The sequence below is a fragment of the Callospermophilus lateralis genome, chromosome 2 (genome assembly GCF_048772815.1).
Source record: "Callospermophilus lateralis isolate mCalLat2 chromosome 2, mCalLat2.hap1, whole genome shotgun sequence".
NCBI lineage: Eukaryota > Metazoa > Chordata > Mammalia > Rodentia > Sciuridae > Callospermophilus > Callospermophilus lateralis.
In genome coordinates, this window is record NC_135306.1 from 206,800,119 (window position 1) to 206,821,940 (window position 21,822).

Consider the following 21,822-nt stretch of genomic DNA (forward strand, 5'->3'; position numbering starts at 1 on the left):
TTTGAGAAACAGGTCACACAAGGGTTTTGGGCAGAATGCTGTGAGCTGGCTGCCACTAGCTACTGGAAAGCAGACTGAGCCGTCAAGAGTGTGAGAGGTTAACAGGCAGGACACAACCTTTTTCCAGATTGGGAACTCAGGCTTGGGTGAATATTCCAATTCGATTATCGAATGAGTGCTCACTTGCCTGCCAAGGGGGTGAAGGATGTTCCTTCTAAACCTTAACTGGGGATAGGACCAAGTACACTGACTTCTGACCCAGAATGGAGCTAGGCGCCAGGAAAGAGGGCTGCAGCCAGGTAGCATGTTCCCAACCATGAAGGTGTTGCGGAGCTGGCCAAATCCAGGGTTCCTGATTCCTGTGCCAGTCCTATTTCAAGTAGGTTTTGCAACAGTAAATGGGACTCAGGCCAGTTCAGGATCTGCTATTCCAGTAGAGAGAGAAAAAGCAAGCAATCAGAAGCTAGTAGTAACTGGGTTATAAAAGCCCTTAAATGTCATTTTGCTCCATTTGGAGGGCAAAGACTTCTGAGTCCCCAGGCTAGGAGGCTTCACAGGCTAGAAGCAGCCTCCCTGCAGGGAATGGCTGCTTGCCCTCTTCTCCCTCCAGTGATCAGCACAGGCAAGGGTGCACCCTGGTCCATTCTGCTTCACGGGAGCACTTCAGGGAAGTCACCGCTTTGACCTCTTCTTCTCAGATACAGTGAACACCGGCCACATTGTTTTAATTTCCGAATTTATTAAAATGATTAACCTCAATACTGCAAGTGCATGTACAAAATATTTGTAAAAAATGTTTTTAATGAAACGTTAAAGAACTTACCTCAAATGCTGAAAAAGTCCTTTTTCATTCTTTCAGTACAAGGAATACATTGTATCTCAAAAGTATTACAACTCAGCAAAACAATTTAAAACAGTAATTTGAAAAATGATTGAAAATTGAATACTTTACATATATTTCTATGATCATTTTCTAATTCTTACAATGCCAAAAACTTTACCAATCATTGCATAAGCTCAAGCTAAAAGTTTTATTGAATGTAACCTCTTCCAAACTGGTCAAGAGTGTGTGGCTTTTGTCTCCCACACAGTGACGTCCTACAGCAGGCTGAGAACAGTCCCGAGGCCCCTACCTTTAAAAACGGAAATCAGGGCGCCCTAGAAGGCATCCCAGCGGCCGCTGAGTGCTTGTGCATACCGACTCCTGAGAAGCAGCGACTGTCATCAAATGTCACTGCTCTGAGACCCACGGGGAGGTCAGCCTCAAAAGATGAGGCCATAATAAAATTAAAATAAACATCATAAATAAGTTACTAAAATTAAGCTTCAACGTGGAGAAAAATGGGAAATGTGTTTTGTTACTTTTTCCTTAAGACTGAAATTCCTGAAATGGCTATTGTTGGTATTCAAAAAAACCTCTGAGGTTTAGTCTCTGAACCTCTTCAAAATACCCCAAGCAAAGGTGGGAATGAGAGGTGACCCGCTGCCCGCCTGCTCCAGAGAGCCCCTCTTCATCCTCCCGTGCGTGGTCCAGTCCTCATGCTTCTGTGCAGGGACCCCATGAGGACTGGACAGTGTCTGGAGACAGGAGCTCGAGGCCATGTAGGACTGCCCTGCCTCAAGAGCTGCAGCAAGAAGGGGCATGTGTTGGGGGGAGGTCCACGCCTGCTTCCAAATCAATCCCTGAGGATCAGCCTGACCGTGAGAAGCCAAGTTGGGACTGCACAGGACGACCCGGGGCTCCAGGGGCAGCAGGAGCAAAGGCCTCTCAGGCTCCCCCACTTTCCATCTGCAACCTACTGGCACTAGTTTTGAGGAGCTTAATTCAAACAATGTCCCCCAAACGTGAAAAGTGGTGGGTATCAAGTAGAAATAACAGTGAAGCATTGAGGTTTCCTCCACTGGACTTTCTTGTTACCTGCAGATCCCTCTGAGTAGTTTAAAATATGGGCTACTTCTCTAGACACTACAAGAACCCCCTAAGTTGACTTGACTCATCTGAAAGCACATGTACACATTTCCCAGGAAACAGAGATTTGCTGGTGTTAAACACCTGCTATAGACTTATATTCCCAAATTCTTTGATTTCTAAAATAATCCAGAAAAATGAAAGAGCCTGGTATTGAACATAAAATAATCAAAAATTTGCTCATTAAGTTACTTAAAATTAATTTCTCTTCTCAAAGTGCTTGAAAAAACAAATCTGACTCCTTTTTGATTAACTGATAATATAATCAAAAAATCTTTGATATTTTAATAATAAACTAACATAAGCTGAGAACTCCCACTGAGGCAGTGCTTAAAACTATATATTTATAATTTCCTATTTTATTGGCATGAATATTTCTAAACTTAAAAACCTTCCTGGTAAGTTCTTTTAATTTTTTATGACAAAAATTTCTCACAACACACAAATATTTACAACATATACATTGTTTTCAGCTCTTTACATTGAATTCCAAAGACAAACATTTTTATAGGTTACCACAGAACAAAAGCTGTGACTCATGTTTTTATTTCATAAACTATTATAAGTTAAAGTGAATAGATTTTTTTAATATTCCTTGTAGCATTTTACAAGTGCAACAGAAAACTTGAAGAACCAAATTAAGATAGCTGTAGTTCATTAGATAACGTTGCTTGTTGCCATCGCATGTTCACAGCAGAGTTTTGAAAAAATAAGCACCAATCATTCTTGCAAAGAACAATTTTATCTAAAAGGATTGAAAAGTGTTAAATACAAGGTCTTTAATTTACATGACAAGCAATAAATACGCCGTTTTGAAACGCATCCTGCACGCTGCTAACCTGGTACATACAGTGTACTGAACAGTGAGCTGTCTCGCGTGTGATGGTATTTTTTTGTTTTGTAAAGAAACCAATTTGACTCCCGATTGATGGTTGGCTATGTTAACAGAGGCCACACACAGTACACCTGGGTCAGCAAACAGTGTTAAACTGACAAACTCCAAGGGGGAAACATCTAGCAAATATAAATCAAAAAGCCAAAGATCATTGCTGGTGATATTAGCATATACTTGAAAACCTTAATATGCTGCTACTATGATTTGTTTTAAATTATTGTTTAGTCATATATTAAAGAGCCAGCTGATGCTCTTAAAAGTTAAAAAAAAAAAAAAAAGTAGTTGTGTAGCCACATTATTGTCTCAACGTCCTGTGTGGAAAGTTGCTATCACTGTACAATGTTGCTGGAGCCTTTATTTTACAATAGGGCTTCACCTCTAACTGAGAATTGCACATAAGAAGGCTAATTAAAAAGTACGATAAAAATTTGCACAAATCAGACTTAGGAAGAGTCAGTACGCTGTACACTTTCTACAATATTATGCTGATACGTGAAGAGACGATAGAAGTGCTGCCACTCAAATGGTTCAGTTGAGGAATAATTGACTGGAATTTTTATTTCTTTAAAGTAGTTATCCCAGGTCAAATTAAGACCAAGAGCTTATGCGTTAAGCCTTAAAGACTGATCTTCTCTTCTCCTTGAAGAAATGTCAATATCTATAGAGTCTTTCCCGACTATTAGCCTCAGTCGCTTAGCCGGAGGAAGAGGAATAAAATCATCTTCAAAGTCATCGTCATAGTCATCCTCCTCTTCGTCTCCCTCTGAAGAGGAGGAGTCATCTGTACTTTCCTCCTCATACTGACTGTAGTCATCCACTTCCATCTGGGACTCCAGGAGAGACAGAGGATCACTACAGCACACCCCATTTTCATGAAGTCCCTCTGCATAGGGTCCTCTACTTTCCTCATCCCGTTTTAGCTGGATTTTTAATTTTGTAGAACTACTGCCTGATCCTGAGTTAAATCCATTATTAAGCTTTGCTACATAGAGATTATTATCATTTTCATGGTCTTTACTTAACTTGATGCTTATTTTGGAAGAATTCATCCCGTCATTCTCTTGGTCGTTTGTCTTGCTGCTGCTATCATGGCGCCTACGGAGAGTCAATTTGGGAATCCCAGAGTTATTTTCCAGGATTAGCTGGGCATCATACCTTGTAATTCGCCGCTTCTTTTTGCTTTTAGCAGTTCTAAAGCCATCCTTCGCCCTGAAGTTGTCTGACGTGACAATCGAGCACCCGACAGGCGAGGGAGTGCAGTCTGTGTAGCTCACGGGCACCCCTGACACACCGCTGGGCTCACCCTGGTCAGAGTGGGGTGCCATCAAATCTGGCACGTTGCTCTCCTGTCCAGGGCAGTCATGCACCGGGGTGGACTCTGCTATGTTTGCCAACTGCTTTACAAGTTTGCCTTGTCGCGATTTCTTTCTAGACATGCTTGGGTCACTCTTGTGACCTGGTGCTTCCCCCTTCTGTGCAGTCTCGCTAGCCAGTTCTTCCTGCACGTTGGGGGCTGGCTGCTCACCACTGTCTGGGCAAGGTTCTGCCGTGCCATTACAGCCATCCAGCGTATTTGGTTCTAGCTTGATGTCCGAGACTTCCGGCGGGTTTGCCCTGGTCCTCGCCGAGCGCCTGGTTGTGTAGGTGCAGGGCGAGCTGTCCCCCTGCGAGTGAGCACCTCTCCCAGGATTCCGCCTGTGTTCTCTGGCCGCATGTCTAGTCAAGCACCCACTGGCAACTGCAGCTTGGACTGATCCCTCTGACTCCTGGTCTTTTCTAATGGGCAAATTCTTATATAGGACCACTTTAGGCTCTTTAAGTACTAAGTTTCCCATCTCGAGCTTTCTTGAACTATTCTTCTGCTCTAGTCGCTTGCAATGATTCCTTAGCTTTATCTTTGAGAGTAAAGGCTTTGCAGGCTTTTTCAGTTTCTTTGGTACCCTGGAATTGTTCGTGTGAGTTAGCTTAGATGAGGTAGAGTTGGAGGAAGCGGGAATTCTGGACATGGACTGCCTGGTTAACGTTCTGCTCTTGCTGTTCTTTTTTACACCAACTGAAGATTTTCGGTTAGAAGCTGTAAGGTTTAAAAAAAAAAAAAAAAGATGAAAAACAGCTGGGTAACACAGTAGTGCTTAACCAAACACTGCCCCAAACCAGACCATCAGCTACAAAATATTTCCATTACATACACGTGGAAAACAGACCCCAGCTGATTCTGTCAGTACATGTGCCTTCCCCATGCTGCCTTCAAGTTCTCTTCCGAACTGATGGAGCAACTTGCTCATGTTCCAGGCAAGTGATTACAGTTGAAGAGCTCTCAGCACAGAGGACTCAGACTTCACTCTAAGCTTCTCCTTCATCTGTGGAGACGCTGGTCCAAACTAAGCATTTCTTCTCATTTAGTATTTTCTTTTTCGCAGTACTTCAGAGGTGAGCTACACCCCCAATCTTTTTAATTTTTGAGACACGATCTTGCTAAGTGGCTGAGGCTGGCTTTGAACTTGAGATTTTCCTGCCTCAGCCTCCTGAGTTATTGGGATTAAGGCAAGTGCTACCATGCCCAACAGAAGATTTGAAAAAAAGTAAGAATTATAGTTTTCTTTCACAAATTCTTCTTGAAATCATTTAAAATATGCTTCTAAAATTCACTACTCAATTACCCAAAGTAAGTATACTACTTGGCCAGTAACACAGACGAGTACTATATTGCCATAGGGCTCTAAGAGAAAAATTCTAACTTGACAGTTTCGAACAGGAAAGGTTGATCCCAAGAACCACATATTGTCATTCCCAATAGACGTTTACCGAAAAAGGGCTACATATCCACAGCTGTTTACTTGCTTCAGCTCTGTGAAGACTGGGAGAGAAGAGGGGGTGTGTGGCCTCAGAGGACCTGCAGAACCTGGGTGGCCTCATCCAATGGCAAGAAGCTAGCAGCAGCTGCCAGAAACACACATTTAAGACCAGAGAGGGACCCACCTTCACTCCAAGACAGGGATACAGAAAGGCTGCCCTGGAGGTGATGCACCTAGGACCAGGTGGTCCACGGGCGGGCTTTCAGGAGGCTCGCCCAGCACTCAGGCACCTTGCCACTGCTTCTCTGCTGCCGTTTTCCCTCTTTACTTACATTGTAGACTATTCTTCATGGGATTTTGCGTCAGCCAATGTTTCACTTACTCAATTCTCCCGTCTCCCGGTCAAAAAGCCTCTCCCTGATCAAAACAACCCTTTGAAGATCATTCAGTGGGGAAGCTGTGACCAACCTCCATGTCGCCAGGAATGAAACACCTACTGTGGGCAATCTGAGCAGGGAGGCCAAGGGAGGACCAGGCTCCACAGGGTGCCTGGGCAGCTGCCATCTCTTCTGCACAGCTGAACAAGAAAATCATTACTAGTTTTTCCTGAGAGGGGAACAAAACTGCCTAAGCACTCCAGAAATGATCTAATCACCAAGGCTCTGTACTCAGAGGATGGCTCATAAATGCGTTCAGTTACCCAGACTAGGAGAATCACAGTGGTGAGATCTACTGACTGAACTAAGAATAGCTCATCTGTGTGGGCTGCTACCAAGGAGGAAGCTTATTTTTAGATTAACAGGAGTAATGAAGTTTAGATACTAGTCAATTTGAGGATGCATTATTTTTTTAAATACAAGGATATTTATGGAATTCTTTAGCAAAGAGGACAAGGTGGACTGAGCAGATGCGATGTCCACATAGACACACCAGTGTCCTGGTTGTTTCCAGGAAGGCCTGCACCTGTTGACTTTCCTGGATGTGGCCATGAGGACCCCTTGTCTGTCTTACACCTCAAGACCTATATCCGCGATCAGCTTTTCTCAGCTTTTTGCTTCCTTTTGCCACTCCAGGCTCCTGCCTCGCTCTATTCCGTGATCGTACACACCACCTTCTCACCAGCGCCCCGTGCACGCTGGGCCCGCTTCTCGAAGACAGCCTGTGCCAATCGACACTTCCTGGTCATGAAACCTAGTGCGCAGTTCTCAGACCTGCCTTTCTCTCTGAATGGGACACCGACTGTTCTCTCCTTTTCAGGACGTCATCTTTTCCTGGCCATTGGAGAGCGCACTCCTAGTTCTCCCGGTCTCTGGCACTTCTTCATCTTCCCAAGACCCTCATTCTTCAGATCTCTGGCATCCAGCTCCAAACACCATACACTCTCTCCAGGTGACAGGAACCCACCTGCCCGTGGCTGTCACCTCCTATATGCCGACAGTCCTGATACCTTCTCTAGCCTAATCCTTTTCTAATGCCAGACTCCAGCAGCCAAGTGCCGATTGAGGCTTCTCGCAAGTCCTTCGCTGTGCCTTTGTCCAGCTCACCACCAGACTCAGGCACTTTCTCCATCTGAGCGCCATCACGTCACAACACGACACACCACTTGTCCAAGTGGCCATGTGGGATGCTGGAGGCGTCCAGGACTCTTCCTTCCTTCACCACCTCATCCAGCCATCCTGCCATACTGTGGAGACCACCCTGCAATGTCACGGAACCTGCTGCCTAAACCTACCTGCTCCCTGTCTCCTATTGTCTTCCCAACAGCCCATTCTCCCCCATGCAGCCAGAATGGTTTCCCCATTATCTCAGGTCACTTTCAGTTTTAACCTAATGCCCTGAGAATCAAGTCCAAAATGCTAGACTCTGGTCACAGATCATCTTCTCACCTTCGGCAGCCACGATGACCAAGTCCTCCACCTGTGCATGCACGTGGATGAAAGGCCCCTGATTTGAATAGGCTCCACTGGGCCAACTTCTCACTCCCCGCTGATCCTCAGCTTGGGCAGTGCCTCCTGCAGGGAGCTCTTGTGACTTCCTCTTAGAACCAACCGGCGGTGTCCTTGTGTTGTCACAGCACCCAAAGACTTTGCTTACTCAGCACTTAATCTAATTCACTGGATGATCCTACCTTAAGGTAAGTTTGAGTCTAGGCTCTCCCCAGTCCATCCTTCCTTCCAAGAAGTCCAGTGCTGGCCGCAGTGCCAGCCGCTGACAAATCACCTCGTTTGTGATCCAGGCTGAACACAAACAGACTGCATTTGACGGCACACAGGATTTCAAGATTTCACTTACATATTTGTGCACTTATCGGTGTGTTCTTATTTGAAAAGCATTATCTCATCACAAGTCCAGTCAAAAGGTAAGCTCATCAAGTCAAAGGCTAAAAAGACACACACAAGCTAGGCAAGAGGAATGTGAGGGATGTGACTAAGATGCAAGGTCCAGAGTCCTTCACTCTCCAAAAAGTGCTACCATGTCCTTGAAGGGGTTGGGAATTTCAATGATAGTAAGGCTAGAAGAGGAGGGCTGTCCACAATGACACACTAAAAAGTCAAGTCTTTTTAAAAAGAATGTCAACAGAGTAAGGACTCTGACATCAGTGGAGATGAGGCGTACTTTCAGTTACCCTCGCTCTGTACCGACTTCTCCTGTGGAGTTTTCTTTCTCCAGTGACCTGGAAATCCCCCAAATGCATACACTTGGACAGCAGTTTTAGGTGGAGGTACACATTCTTTTCAGCAATTACTATGTGCTAGGTGTTGTACAAACAGGTCCACCGGGACCTGAAGTGACATCACACGTCTGTGAAAGCCAGGCTCTCAGTGATGAGTAACCTAAATCTAGCCATCTACCAAATGGCAGGGGTGGGATTTGAACCTATCTGGGTGAGGTGGTGCATGCCTGTAATCCCAGCAACTTTGAAGACTGAGGCAGAAGGATCCCAAGTTCAAGGCCAGCATGGGTAGCTCAGAGAGACCCTATCTCAAAACAAAACGGGCTGAGGGTATAGCTCAGTGATAGAGCACCTCTAGGTTCAATTCTCAGTACCAAAAAAACACAAATAAATAAAATAAAATAAAAAAAAGATGGTGAGTTCCTAATCAGTTGTGCTGCCTATAAGGTCTACTGCAGAATTATTATTGTGTCAGTCCCAATTGATGGGCAAAGGACATGGCTCTCATAGTAATTTCAAGGGGCCATCAAAATTATAAGGCAGTATGACATCCCTACAGCCAAACGGAAGAGTTGCAGAAGGACAGCTGAGCTTTCCTGAGTCCTCAGGCTGCTCTAGAGACACTACCATCTGCCATACAATATGCTATGAGGGTCACTCTCAGTTCAGCATCAGCAGAGCCTGAGAACCCAGACAACCCCACAGGACTCTAAAGGCCTCAGTCTCTGTGAGCTTGCTAAGCACAAGCAGCTCTTGCTAGCCTGTCGGCCTCGTGCTGGACAGGACGTGGAAGCAGCCCACAGGCTCGGTGCCAGGAGCAGGCAGCCCAATCTCCACATTTGTGACCACTGCTCCTTAGTTAGGATAAACTGATCCCACTGGCCTCATCTTCTGGGTCCTGTGCTGACTGGTGACACTGGCAGTGGCTGTGTGCACACCTTCAGGCGCGCTCTTGAGAGCCTTCACATCCTGTATCACAATACTAACTACAGGAAGCTCCCCAGGCAGCAAGGCACACAGGCCTGAAAAACCAGAATACTCTTAATAACAACTCTGCCATTCAGATTGGTAGACTGAGTTTGTGAAAATAGATTTCTTCTTGTTTCCACTCCTGGATGCTAAAGCAGAAAGTCAGGCTAGAGCTCTGAAGACACCTTCCAAAAAAAGAACCTGTGCGGAAGGGAGGTTCCGAACAGGTGGAAATGTTTCTTTGTACATGCTGTTCAAAGAAAAGAGTTCCTCTCTCAGCTGCTAAATCCTACATGAAGTGCAAGATAAAGACGGGCAGGCAGGCAGCAGAGAGACAGCATCCACACCTATGCACGCCACACGCCCAGCTCCCCGGGAAGAGAGCTCTGGCAGCTCTGGCTCTTCTCCAGTCAGTTTCAAAAAGTCGTTCTTTTTAAAGGGTCTGGTTGAGAGATAAACACCAAAAGAATATAGCCTAAAGGAATATGTGTAAGAACCACAGAAATCCTTCTGTGCAGGATTCAAGGGACAGTGACCTCAGAGATAGCTGAAGTCTGGGCTCCCCCAAGCACTGGACGATGTCTATCCACTCTACTGCGCCCCCAAGTCAGCCACACCAGCCCTCAGGTTATTCCAAAGTCATGCTGCGGAAAAGGCAACTTGGGCAAAGCAAGCACCCCAGAATAAGCAGCCACTGCTGAGGTTAGCTCAAAGGCATCTTGTTCCCTCTAAACTTGAGAAAATGAAGTGTCTAGTCTGCTCTGTTTTTTTGTGCATTTGTCTTGGAGCTCAAGCACAAGCTCCCCGAGGTAGGGGACTGGGTCTCATACATCCTTGTCTCTCTCCAACAACTAGCAGGCTTTTAGTAAGTGTCTGATTTAATAATAAACATTTCCTAGATAGTTACCTATTAATACACCCACACCTTCCAAAAACTATTCATACTTTTATCTTTTCAGCCAAGTGGTGTACTGAGTGCAGGGTCTACATACTGGTAACAAGGCTCATGCACAGAAGCAGATAGTTCCACACCTTGCAGGGCCATTCCCTGCAGGCGGCTCTGTGGCTGTCTCCAGGTGCAGATGGCAGCATGCACCCCTGTGTTTTCGTGTGAGGGTCTATCACATGGGATCTCCAGTTTCACCAAGGAACCAGACTCAGAAAGCGAAGGTTCATTACGCTGCATTTATTTTTGAATCAACAGTCAACAGTGAATGATCAACTAACTCCTCTTTTTGCTCACTTTGAACATTAACTAAAAAGTCTGGACCAGAACTATACTATTACTTTTACACTACAGAGGTCACACCTAGCCTCTGACTCCCAGCAGCAGGTAGATTCAGGAATCCGTGGCAGTGACATTCAATTCACCCCTTTCTTCAGGGTTTTCTGTCTGGGAGGGAGTAGCCAAGGCGTGGGAGAGCCTAAGATACCCAGCACCTCAGGTGTTTCCTAAGTGCTTGCAAGTCGTACTGTCATTAAGATGCCAGCACAGGAGACTTTGGGGACCACCAAGTCAAACCCTTCCAGTAGCCATCTCTGTCAGAGACAAGGCAGGCCAAAGAGCCCACCACTGTAGTGGCACCTAGAGAACACAGGTGTTACCCAGACGATGACAGAGCTCCTCACACATCGTGCTGTCCTCTGCCTGTTTAGGTTTTCTTTTCTTCCTTTTCTTTTTGTTTGTTCTTCATACCCTTTTTCCAGCTTCTATCAGATCTTGCCCCCAAATACAACTGGTTTTCAAAGCTTGCTTCTTTCTCTTTCCATCTCTCTTCCTACTTTCTGTGGCGTGAACCCAACGTGCCACAACATGGCCACATCCGAATGCTCCTCGGGCACGATTCTGAGTCTATTCTGGTGGTTTGGTGAATTGAGTCAGTTCGTTTTGAAAAAGATAAGTGAGTAGTACAAAGGTGGAAGTCTTGAGGCCAGAAGCTAGGAACTCCCAAGTCCATCACCTGTTCCTAACAGACTGCTGGACACTGGACACATGTGAGCCTGTACAATTTACCCGGTCCCTTATCTTCTTGCAGGGCCTAACGACACCAATAGGACAGAGTCACTAACACTTTGAAAATGTTTTCCTCAAACACATGATGATCCTGGAATATATGATGAAGAATTCAATATTCAGTTACCAAGTATTCAAAAGAACAGTCTAGAGTACGGCACTGAATCTGGAGGTGGGCACAACTGTGCTCTGTACTCAAACCATTTCTAGAACCTTGCAGGGCTGCTGAAGCTCATGAGTCCCAGTTTCTCTCAATATTTAGAAGTTCGAAACTACTGAAGCATGCTTTAGAAAGCAAATTTTGTGAAAATACTTAAAAAAAAAAAAAAAAAAAAAAAAAAAAAAAAGGTATCTTATCAAATCTCCCTTACTTACTTGCATTGTTTTTTTCCTGAGTGGTATCTGCATCAGTGTTAGAGCTGACAGACTGACTGTCTGAGTTTTTGCTGCTGTCACCTAACTTTTTAAGCCTATTTAAGCGTTTATCTGTTTCTCTGAGTCCATATTTGCTATTGATAACAGGAGCAGGCGCAGGCAGTCCCACTCTGGATTTGAAAGCACCAGTTCCTCGTCTGTAAGAGAAAACAGCATAAGTTCAGTGAATGGAGTGCACGAATTCACAGTGGGCTTGGCTGCAGGGAGCACCTGGCCATGTGGGCTCAATGGTGGAGACCTAGTGTGGCTTTGACTACCACTGGATAAGCACCAAGTCCAGGAGTCTCATTAGGTAACTAATAAAATTAACATTAAAAACTCTATGCTTATCAGAACAAAAATCACTTGTTGTGACTGTTGTCAATCGACTGCAAATTGCCTACCATGAAAATCTACTAGATTTTTGTGTAGACTAAAATGTTAATTTTAACTTTGTTATGTGCCACTTAGCACTACATTAACTTAATGTTAAAGAATTCGGAAATTTTTAAAAAGCACAGAATTTCCATAAATTAAGTCAATGCCTAGAACTTAGATGTTATATATGCACACAAATTATGACTGAAATTCTATGTAAAAAGGTAAGGGTATTATTAGAGAATATCTGTCTCTTGGAAGAATAAAAACAGTTAAGTAGTTCCCTTAAATTATCAAATTAATATGAACAATCATAATTAAATTGATAAACTGTTACTAAATTAAAGATATTTAAAAGACTTAACTTTAACTTGTGGACATCTTTCCTCAACATATTTATATGATTCTCTGCAATAAATGCATGTGATTGGTAGGAGTCCCCCTAGACTGCCTGAATCTGGTTGTGCAAATCTTTGCTTAGTCAGTGTATCAAGGGCAAGTCTCTACTCAGTTCTATTATGAATTAACAATGTTAAACAGAAGACTACATGTGGTATCAAAAAAAAAAAGAGAAATTTCTTTGGCCAAAATCATTTTGCCCTTTTGTGGCCTTACCTTGTCAATAGAATGTCATACAATATAGCTTCTGAACTTGTGACAAAATTGTGTTGCAGTGGCACACACCCATAATCCCAGCAAATCAGGAGGCCGAGACATGAGGATCACAAGTTTGAGGCCAGCCTCAGCAACATAGTGAGGCCCTAAGGACTTAGCAAGACCCTGTCTCAAAAAACAAACATTAAAAAAGGGCTGGGGATGTGGCTTAGTGGTTAAGCAACAATTCCTGGGGTGGGGGTGGGGGGATGGGGAGGAATGCCCCCCATCAAGTGAGCACTGCTAACTGTCCTCTGCAAGTCCCACGTGACCGATGCATTTCTTCCAGAATTTGGATGAAGGAAAAAAATAATATTCCTCCCCCAATGAAGTAGTGTTTTACTTTTGCTAAGGGACAATATACATTTTATTTCTCTTCCTGCCCCCTGGGCCCTAAGTACTGGGAAAGCACAGATTTGAACCTAACATAGTTGTTGTTTTTGGTAAGCAAAGGTTTAAAATCCACTTTAGAAAGCAATTTTGACTAATGCTATTGTAAAAACAACTAAAAACTGATTGTGAAATTGCCTCAATTATTTTTTCAAAAGTGGGATAGAAATTACTGTAAAAAGTTCCAGGTGGGCTGTGGTCATAGCTCAGTGGTAAAGTGCTTGCCCTGCATGTGTGAGGCACTGGGTTCGACTCTCAGCACCACATATAAACAAATAAAGGTCCACTGACAACAAAAGAAAATCATTAAAAAGAAAGAAAAACCTTCACCAGAGCAGCAACCAGGCCCACGCCACTTCATCCTAAGACATATTTAGAATGCATGTGTGTAAGCCCTAAAGGCTCAGTCCATAGCAATTGAAAAAGAAATTATCTTCAGACACTCCATGATTTTGATTTTTTTCTAAACCATAACTTGTTAATATTTTTAGTTCATGACTAGAAAGACAGGACATACTTAAAAGTACACTTGAGGGCTGGGGTTGTGGCTCAGTGATGGAGGGCTTTGCCTCGCATGTGTGAGACTTTGGGTTCGATCCTCAGCACCACATAAAAATAAACAAAATAAAGATATTGTGCCCATGTATATATATATGAAATACACTTGAACACAAATGCTAATGGCCATGAATTGCTAGAACCTCAGGGAAAGGAATCTGGCAGTATGTATTCAAAAGAGGCAAACCCTGTCCCTGGCAGTCCCACGTTGGGGAAGAATCCATCCTGTAGAAATAAGAGCAGCTGTAAATAATGATTTGGTTTCCAGGATATATAACAGGTGCAGTGATGCACGCCCATAATCACAGGGACTCAGGAAGCTGAGGCAGGAGGATCTCAAGTACCAGGCCAGCCTTGGCAACTCAGTGAGATCCTGCCTCAAAATAAAAAATACAAAAGAGTTGGAGATGTAGCTCAACGTTAGAGTGCCCCAGGTTCAATCCCCAGTTCCACACACCCACACTTACCCACCAACCCAAACAAACAAACAAAAAAGAGAGTGAAGTATAACACAGTAGCAATAATAAGCAGTGTTGGAACTTCTGAACTTAGTTTTGTTTTTTTTTAAAGTAAACTTTCACACTCATTTGTATTCTACAATCTTACTCCTTTTTAACTTATGAAATCATGCTTGCTGCAACAAGTAAGGCAATCCGAGGCTGTCCACAAAGCAAAGGGGAGCAGCCTCCTAGGCACCCCGGCAGCACCACCCTCCCACTCCTCCACTCCTTTCCCGTCCTACACAACTCTTTCTATCACTGCTGCTTTTCAAGCCAACAAAACCAAAATATCTGAATATTAAAAAATATTTTATTTTACTTGGGGCTAAGGCTGTGGCTTAGTGGTAGAGCGCTCACCCAGCATACATGAGGCTCTGGGTTCGATCCTCAGCACCACATAAAAATAAACTATTGTGGGGCTGGGGATGTGGTTCAAGTGGTAGCACGCTTGCCTGGCATGCGTGCGGCCCCGGGTTCGATCCTCAGCATCGCATACAAAGATGTTGTGTCCACCAAAAACTAAAAAATAAATATTAAAAAAAAACTCTCTTATCTCTCTCTTTAAAATAAATAAATAAATATTGTGTCCACCTAAAAAACTAAAAAAAAAATATTAAAAAAAAAAGTCTAAAAAAATTCTATCATGGGCTGGGGATGTGGCTCAGGCGGTAGCGCGCTCGCCTGGCATGCGTGCAGCCCGGGTTCGATCCTCAGCACCACATACAAACAAAGATGTTGTGTCCGCCGAGAACTAAAAAAAATAAATATCAAAAAAATTCTCTCTCTCTCTCTCTCTCTCTCCTCTCTCACAAAAAAATATTAAAAAAAAAAAATTCTATCATTACATCAATCATGGACAAATCTGCACTGAGCATACAGGTTTTGGGTTTTTTCTTTTGTGTGTGCCAGGTAGGCACCTCACTCACGCCAGTTAGGCACTGTCCCAGTAAGTGGCACCCTGGCTCTGGTGGCTAACTTTGAAGGCTGCATATTTTCATTAACATTCCAGGATGTATTCAGTAATTCCTCAGAGGTGATCAATGAAACTGTTTTAATATTCTTTCTTATGCAAATACTACTGTTCTATTATTCTTGGAAACCAAATCCTTACCCATGGGTGCTCCTATTTCTCAGGCTGAATTCCTCCTGAACATGGGACCTCCAGGGAAGGGTTTGCCTCTTCTTAATACACACTGCCAGAGTACTCTCCCCAAGGGTCCCAGCAACTCATGACCCTACTAGCACCATCTAGGTACCTGTTTCTTCACATTCTCACTAGGGGTACATTTTGTTTCTTGAATTTTCCCAATTTATTGAGGGAAAATGAATACCTAGTTTATACTAATTTCCTTGCTTGTGGCCATCTTTTTCTGTGCAGAACCTCTTCTTCCTTTACCTTTTTCCCATCAGACTTTCTTTCCTTTGGAGATACTTTTTGTTGTTAGGATTTTAACTTTTTGCCACATAAATATTTTATTTTCCTTCAGTAAATCATACAGCGTGGACTTTATTTTGGCCATTCAAACATCTTTGGATTCCTCATTTCTTGCCTTACTGTCTTCAAGAAGACCTTCATTGTGCTCTCCTAAATTGTTTTCCTAGTATTTTTATATTGTATTATTTAAATTTTAGATTCTAATACAATAGGAATTTATTACATATATGATGTGTTACGGCTTGATTTCTCCCCCAGAAGTATATTAAATCAGACTAACATAGTAATATTTATAGATAATATATTTATAGATAATAAAAGAAATAAAAGAAATAATTGTTTCTCAATATATGTTAAGATCTCAATCTATACTTGCCTCCATTTCAGGACTCCATCCATGTTCTCTTATTTGTCCATTTCTGAGCCATCATAATCAAGTTTGATTATAATAATTATTACTCTTTAAAAAAATTTTTTACTAGACATTGATGGACCTTTATTTTATTTGTTTATTTGTATATGGTGCTAAGAATTGAACCCAGTGCCTCACACATGCAAGGCAAGTGCTCTACCACTGAGCCACAACCCTAGCTAGCCCTGATTATTTAATAACAAATTTTGCCATCTGTTAAGGTAACTGTCCCCTAACATTCTTCTTTTTGCTTATTGTGGGCTAAATCCAGGGCCTTGCAAGTAAGCAAGTGCTCCACCACTGAGCCACACCCTGGCCCTTTCTATTTTATTCTTAGACAAGCTTTAGCTACGTTGCCCAGGCTGGCTTCAAACCTCTGACCCTCCTGCTGAGCTTCCCAAGTACAGGTGTACTGAATTACAGGTCAAGGTCACCACGCCCGGCTTCCCCTCACATGCCAGTTCTTTTTTTTTTAAGCTTTCAAAAAACACTTTTATATCAGCTTTTTTACAAAATATTTATTTATTTATTTTTAGTTTTCGGCAGACACAACATCTTGGTTTGTATGTGGTGCTGAGGATCGAACCTGGGCCGCACGCATGCCAGGCGAGCGCGCTACCACTTAAGCCACATCCCCAGCCCTTATATCAGCTTTAAAATAATTTTGACCAATTCAAAAAGCAAAATGCTTAAAGTCCCAAACAATTTATATACTAAATAGGGAAGGAGTAATATTCTTAAAATTTTTAAGTCTTTATAGGTTCTGAACTTGCGATCCTCCTGCCTCAGCTTCCTGAGCTGCTGGGGTCATAGAAGTGCAACACTGTGCCTGGCATTCCTTTTTTCCCCTGTGGTAATGGGGATTGAACTTAGGACACTTTACCCCTGGAGCTATGTTCCCAGCTGTGTTTATTTTTTATTTCAAGTTGAAGTCTCACCAAGTTGCTGAGGAATCCTCCTGCCTCAGCCTCCTGGGTCACTGGGATCACAGGCATGTGCCACTGCACCTGGCTCACAGCACCTTTGATTTAGGTCTTTATCAAATTCTATCCTTCAAATGTTTAGAGTGAAATCCGTTAGCTCTGTTCACTCTGGTTTCCTCGGAGTGAGCTCTTGGCCCACTTGGGCTCTCAGCACACAAGCCCCTGCCTGGTCTCCTTTCTCCTGCACTACTGTTACTATCTGATGAATTTTTCAATGAGTTCCTTTAGTATCATCTCCCCAGTCACTTTCTGTAAAGGCAGAAACAATGTGGTGTTACTGAGAATCTCAGGAACACATGCAGCCAACTTTTTTTTTTTTTTTTTTTTTTTGTGGTGCTGGGGACTGAACCCAGTGCCTTGTGCATGCAGGCACTCTATCAAATGAGCTACATCCCCAGCCTCCATGCAGCCAACTTTTGAGCCAAACTGCTTGGTCTGACAACAGCCATGCCATGTTCTGTAGCGTGCCATTCCCTAGAAAGGCTCTCACATGTTTCCACCTCCCTTTCACCCTAAGCTGTGGAATCACTGCATCTGACTGGGAAGGAAATCATGGCTCTTGAGGGAGAACTAATCTGCCCAAAGAACACGACCAACCATCTAGTTCTGAATGGGTACAGAGGCTGGGCAGAGTGGTGCTTGTAGTGTAGTCATTTGGGAGGCTGAGGTAGGAGGACTGACGGATTGAGCACAGGAGCTGGAGACCAGCCTGGGAAAACAGCCACACTTGGCCTCTTAAAAAAACAGAGGAAAAAAATCCAAAAACAAAGAACACCAAAACAACCCTCCCACACACCAGGTAAAGAGTTGTTTTGTGTTATTTTGGAATCCTGAATATATGGTTAGGGTTTTTAAGGACAGCTTCCAAAAACTTATTCATCGTATTTATTTACTACATTCATTCATTCATTTACCCAATACTTATCAAGCACCTATGTACCAGGTACTGTTCTGTATACATTGCAGTAGATGAAGAAGATAAAGTCCCTGCCTTCATACAGCTTGTATTTTAAAATATAATAACCAGAAAACACAAAATAAAATTATAGCTAACATTTTTGTGTGTTAACTGTGTGCTGTTCTACATGTATTATGTCAAATAACCAATTTAATCCCCAAAACAACCCTATGAAATATTATGCTGTTCTCATTTTATGGATGGGGAAAAGGAAGGCCCAGGGAGCTACGTAACATGCCATCACCTCAGGGCTAATGACATGCAGAGCTGCAGCGTTCTGATTCCAGCATTCTGGCTCCAAATCACAGACCCATAAGTGAGCTTAATTCTGCTTTCTCTATAAAATGACTTTCATTATTTAACTATAATTAAAAGACTTCATGGGATAGGCATGGTGGTGCACACCTATAACTCAGCTCAGGAGACTGAGACAAGAGGATCACGAGTTCAAAGCCAGCCTCAGCAACGGCAAGGTGCTAATAAGCAAGTCAGTGAGAACTGTTTCTAAAAAAAATACAAAATAGGGTTAGTGATGTGGCTCAGTGACCAAGTGCCCCTGAGTTAAATCTCTGGCACCTCCCCCAATAGACTTCATGGATTAGAGAATATTTACTTTTTTTTTTTAATTGTCAATGGATCTTTATTTATTTATATGTGGTGCTAAGAATCGAACCCTGTGCCTCAAACATTCTAGGCAAGCACTCTACCACTGAGCCAAGACCCCAGCCCTAGAGAATATTTTTGTGGAGGTCTAAGATCTAATATTTGAATCACTTTAAATTTTTTTTGATGGACTTTATTGTCTTTATTTTTATGTGATGCTGATGATCGAACCCAGTGCCTCATGCATGCAAGGCGAGCACGCTACCACTGAGCCACAACCCTAGCTCCTTGAATCACTTTTAATGTTAAAAGATAAATTGTATGCCCACCTCCCCTGTGCCCTGGCTTTTGGCAACATTAGGAACAGGTTTTCAACTATCCCTTTGTGGCAAGGAGCCCAAAGCTGGGAGAGAAAGGGCCAGGGTGGAATTATAACCCGGCCCTCTCTCATTACTGGTGGAGACCCAAATGAGGGGGTAATGTGAGGGGCTTCTGCCCTCTCTTCCCTAGGCTGGCTATTTTAAGAGAGAGCAGTGGTGCTAATAAATAGGTCCTACCTACAAAAGCAACAGGAAGTGGAAAGCATGAGGACTCCATCACAGTCAGTGGACTGGGTCACTTGCTATTCTCTCACAGGAGAGCTGTGAGGACTGAAGGAGGGAGGGTGAGTCCGGGGTCCAGCAGAGGTTGAAATCAGACAGGCTCTCTCCCTGTGTGGCTGTGCATTTGGCATCTCCTTCAAAGAGGACCCTCCTGTGGCCCTGCCTACATCAGCTTTGACATTATCTCCCAGGAGTTCCTGTTCACAGAAGTCACTACACAAGTGGCACAAGCTGCCAGTCCTGCTGAAGGAGAGTTTGGGAATTTACAAAAGGACCCCATTTTTTTTTTTTTTTTTGTTTAATTGGTGGGATCCACTGTAGGGACTTCAACATGCTCAGTAGTAAGTGCTCTAACACTGAGCTGTCCAGCCCCAGCCCACAACGCAGAATCTTTTTTTTTTTTGGTCCTGAATACAGAATCCAGGGGTACTCTACCAATGAGACAGGGCTTTGCAAAGTACTTGAGACCAACCTTGAACTTGCTATCTTCCTGCTTCAGCCTCTTGAGTAGCTGTGGTTACAGGAGTGGCACCACAGTGCCCAGCAGGACCCACAATCTTGATGGGTCATAAAGAGGTTGCTCTTTATGGGAACCCAGGGACTGTGAATAGTATGTACATCAAAACAAAAATTCCAGAAGATACAGTTTGATGATATGCAAGGCAACCTCAGGGTTTTTACATGCCTTCTAAGGCAGAACTACACTTGCCATTTTGGGAGGCTGCCCACTCTGGCCCTGCATGTGTGCACGAGTGTGTACTAATATCCAATCTTTCCTTAAGCACTTCTGTATCCTGACCCTCTTGTCACAGCTGGTAATATGAAGATTTTAAAGGGACAGGTGCCAGTGTCCCTAAATAGTTGCACATCATTTGATTTTGTTTACATACTTTACACTGGGAGCTACATAATATAAAAATCTATCTCTGCATTTAAGATATAAAGAAACAATAAGAGTTATACCAATAACCATCAGATAGCTAAAAGAACATCTAAGCTGAGAATCTTATTTAATACTTTACCTTTCACAAGTGTAACACTCGCAGAACTCATTGTTTTCTCCAAAAAACCCATCTCCATAATAACAAGAAATTTCTTCCCCAGGTTCAATATCTCTTAGAGCCTTCACACATGCTGTATCTCGACCAGTTGACACAAACTGAAATATAAGTAACTCAGTAAGAGTCTGACACCCAGGCAGAAACAAAATACTGGTAGATAGATATATATATAACCATTTTTTTTTTTTTTTAATGCTTACCTTACAGTTAGGTCTGCAATCTGAAAAATGTCCAAAAGAGAAAGTCAATTAACTGTTGGTAAGATCTGAAACACGAACAGTTACAGAAATCTGAAAAGGTTTTTCAGACAAGTTTGTAATTCCTGATAGAAGTTTAGGTCTCAAGTCAAACTAGGAATATTTAATAAGTTTGTGAAAAAAGAATTCTTAATTCGAACTCTCCCTTAAAGAGGAGGTTTCACTGAGTGTGGTGAGGCCCCACTAACTTAGCGGGACTGCCCGACATCAGAGCAGACACCCTGGAAGTGCAGCTTACCATGGTTTATGAACGCAGCAGGACCGAGCCAGAGCTGAGCACAGTTTTTCCTCGTGGAATACATGACACTGAAGTCGTTTTCTCCATGTCTAAGTAGCATGTTCTCCTCAATTTCTGAAAGTTCGGCAATACAACCCACCAGTAATTCTATTTTGTCATTTCGTTTCCTATTTGAAATATGTGATGTGTTAAAAATTACTAGTAATTATAAATAATAAGGCTTCTTTTAATAAAATTAGCCTGCCAATAAACACTAGAAGTTGAGGGGCCCTGTGTATACTTGGACCCCATCTGGGTATCTCCCCCTGGAGCCCCACAGCCGGGACCATGGTTACTTGTCATCAGCCTTATTCCTAGGAGAAAAAGGAAACCCCTTCGGGACAGGAATTGTGCCCCTTGTCTCTTGAACCTCCAGCAGCACCTGTGGCACCTGGTATATATAGTATTTCATGGGCAGAAAGGGCTCAAACTTCTGCTGCATGCACTAAATTCGTGGACCTCAGGATGAAGCAAACAGGGACTAGTGGCAATAAAGGGTCACAAGGACCCAGAAAGTGGAGCCACCAGCTGGAGCCCACCATCCAGGATCTCTCTTGAATAGATATCCAAATCATCTTGTGTGTTACAAGATATTCACACCAAAAGTTTTATAAAAACTGACTTAAAATTTCATCTATGGCTTTTAGCCCTCCCAAGTAGGCTCAACTCTCTACTCTTTTCTTTTGGCAGCACTGGGGACTAAGCCCAGGGTACTCTACCATTGAGCCACATTCCCAGCCCTTTTTGAGACAAGGTCTTACAAAATTGCAGAGGCTGGCCTTAAACTTGTGATCCTCCTTTCTCAGCCTCTTGAGTCACTAGGATTACCGATGTGTACCATGGTGCCTGGCTATAGCTCTACTACTTTAATTTAAGCTGTCTATGTACATATATATATATATATATATATATATAAAAACAGGTAACACATGAGGATGTTTCTATCATTTCCACCTAGGATGATTAAGACTTGACTTCCAGTCTTTCCTCTAAGCCAGTGAAAGGCTGGCTCTGGAGCCAGGAT

The 21,822-nt window shown here is 43.2% G+C and overlaps 1 protein-coding gene across 5 annotated transcripts in view; it reads right to left on the bottom strand.

Annotated features, from left to right (window-relative positions):
- Window positions 1-719: 719 nt before the first annotated feature.
- Window positions 720-21,822, bottom strand: part of Kmt5b (lysine methyltransferase 5B) — a 57,664-nt gene continuing 36,561 nt past the window's right edge. For all 5 annotated transcript variants that reach the window (XM_076847699.1, XM_076847701.1, XM_076847702.1 and 2 more), the window contains 5 exons: window positions 20,760-20,926; window positions 20,465-20,484; window positions 20,226-20,362; window positions 11,692-11,888; window positions 720-4,938 (listed from right to left, as the gene is read on the bottom strand). In XM_076847699.1, coding sequence (XP_076703814.1) covers window positions 3,467-4,938; window positions 11,692-11,888; window positions 20,226-20,362; window positions 20,465-20,484; window positions 20,760-20,926 — 1,993 coding nt within the window. In that variant the 3' untranslated portion in view covers window positions 720-3,466. The remainder of the gene's footprint in view (window positions 4,939-11,691; window positions 11,889-20,225; window positions 20,363-20,464; window positions 20,485-20,759; window positions 20,927-21,822) is intronic.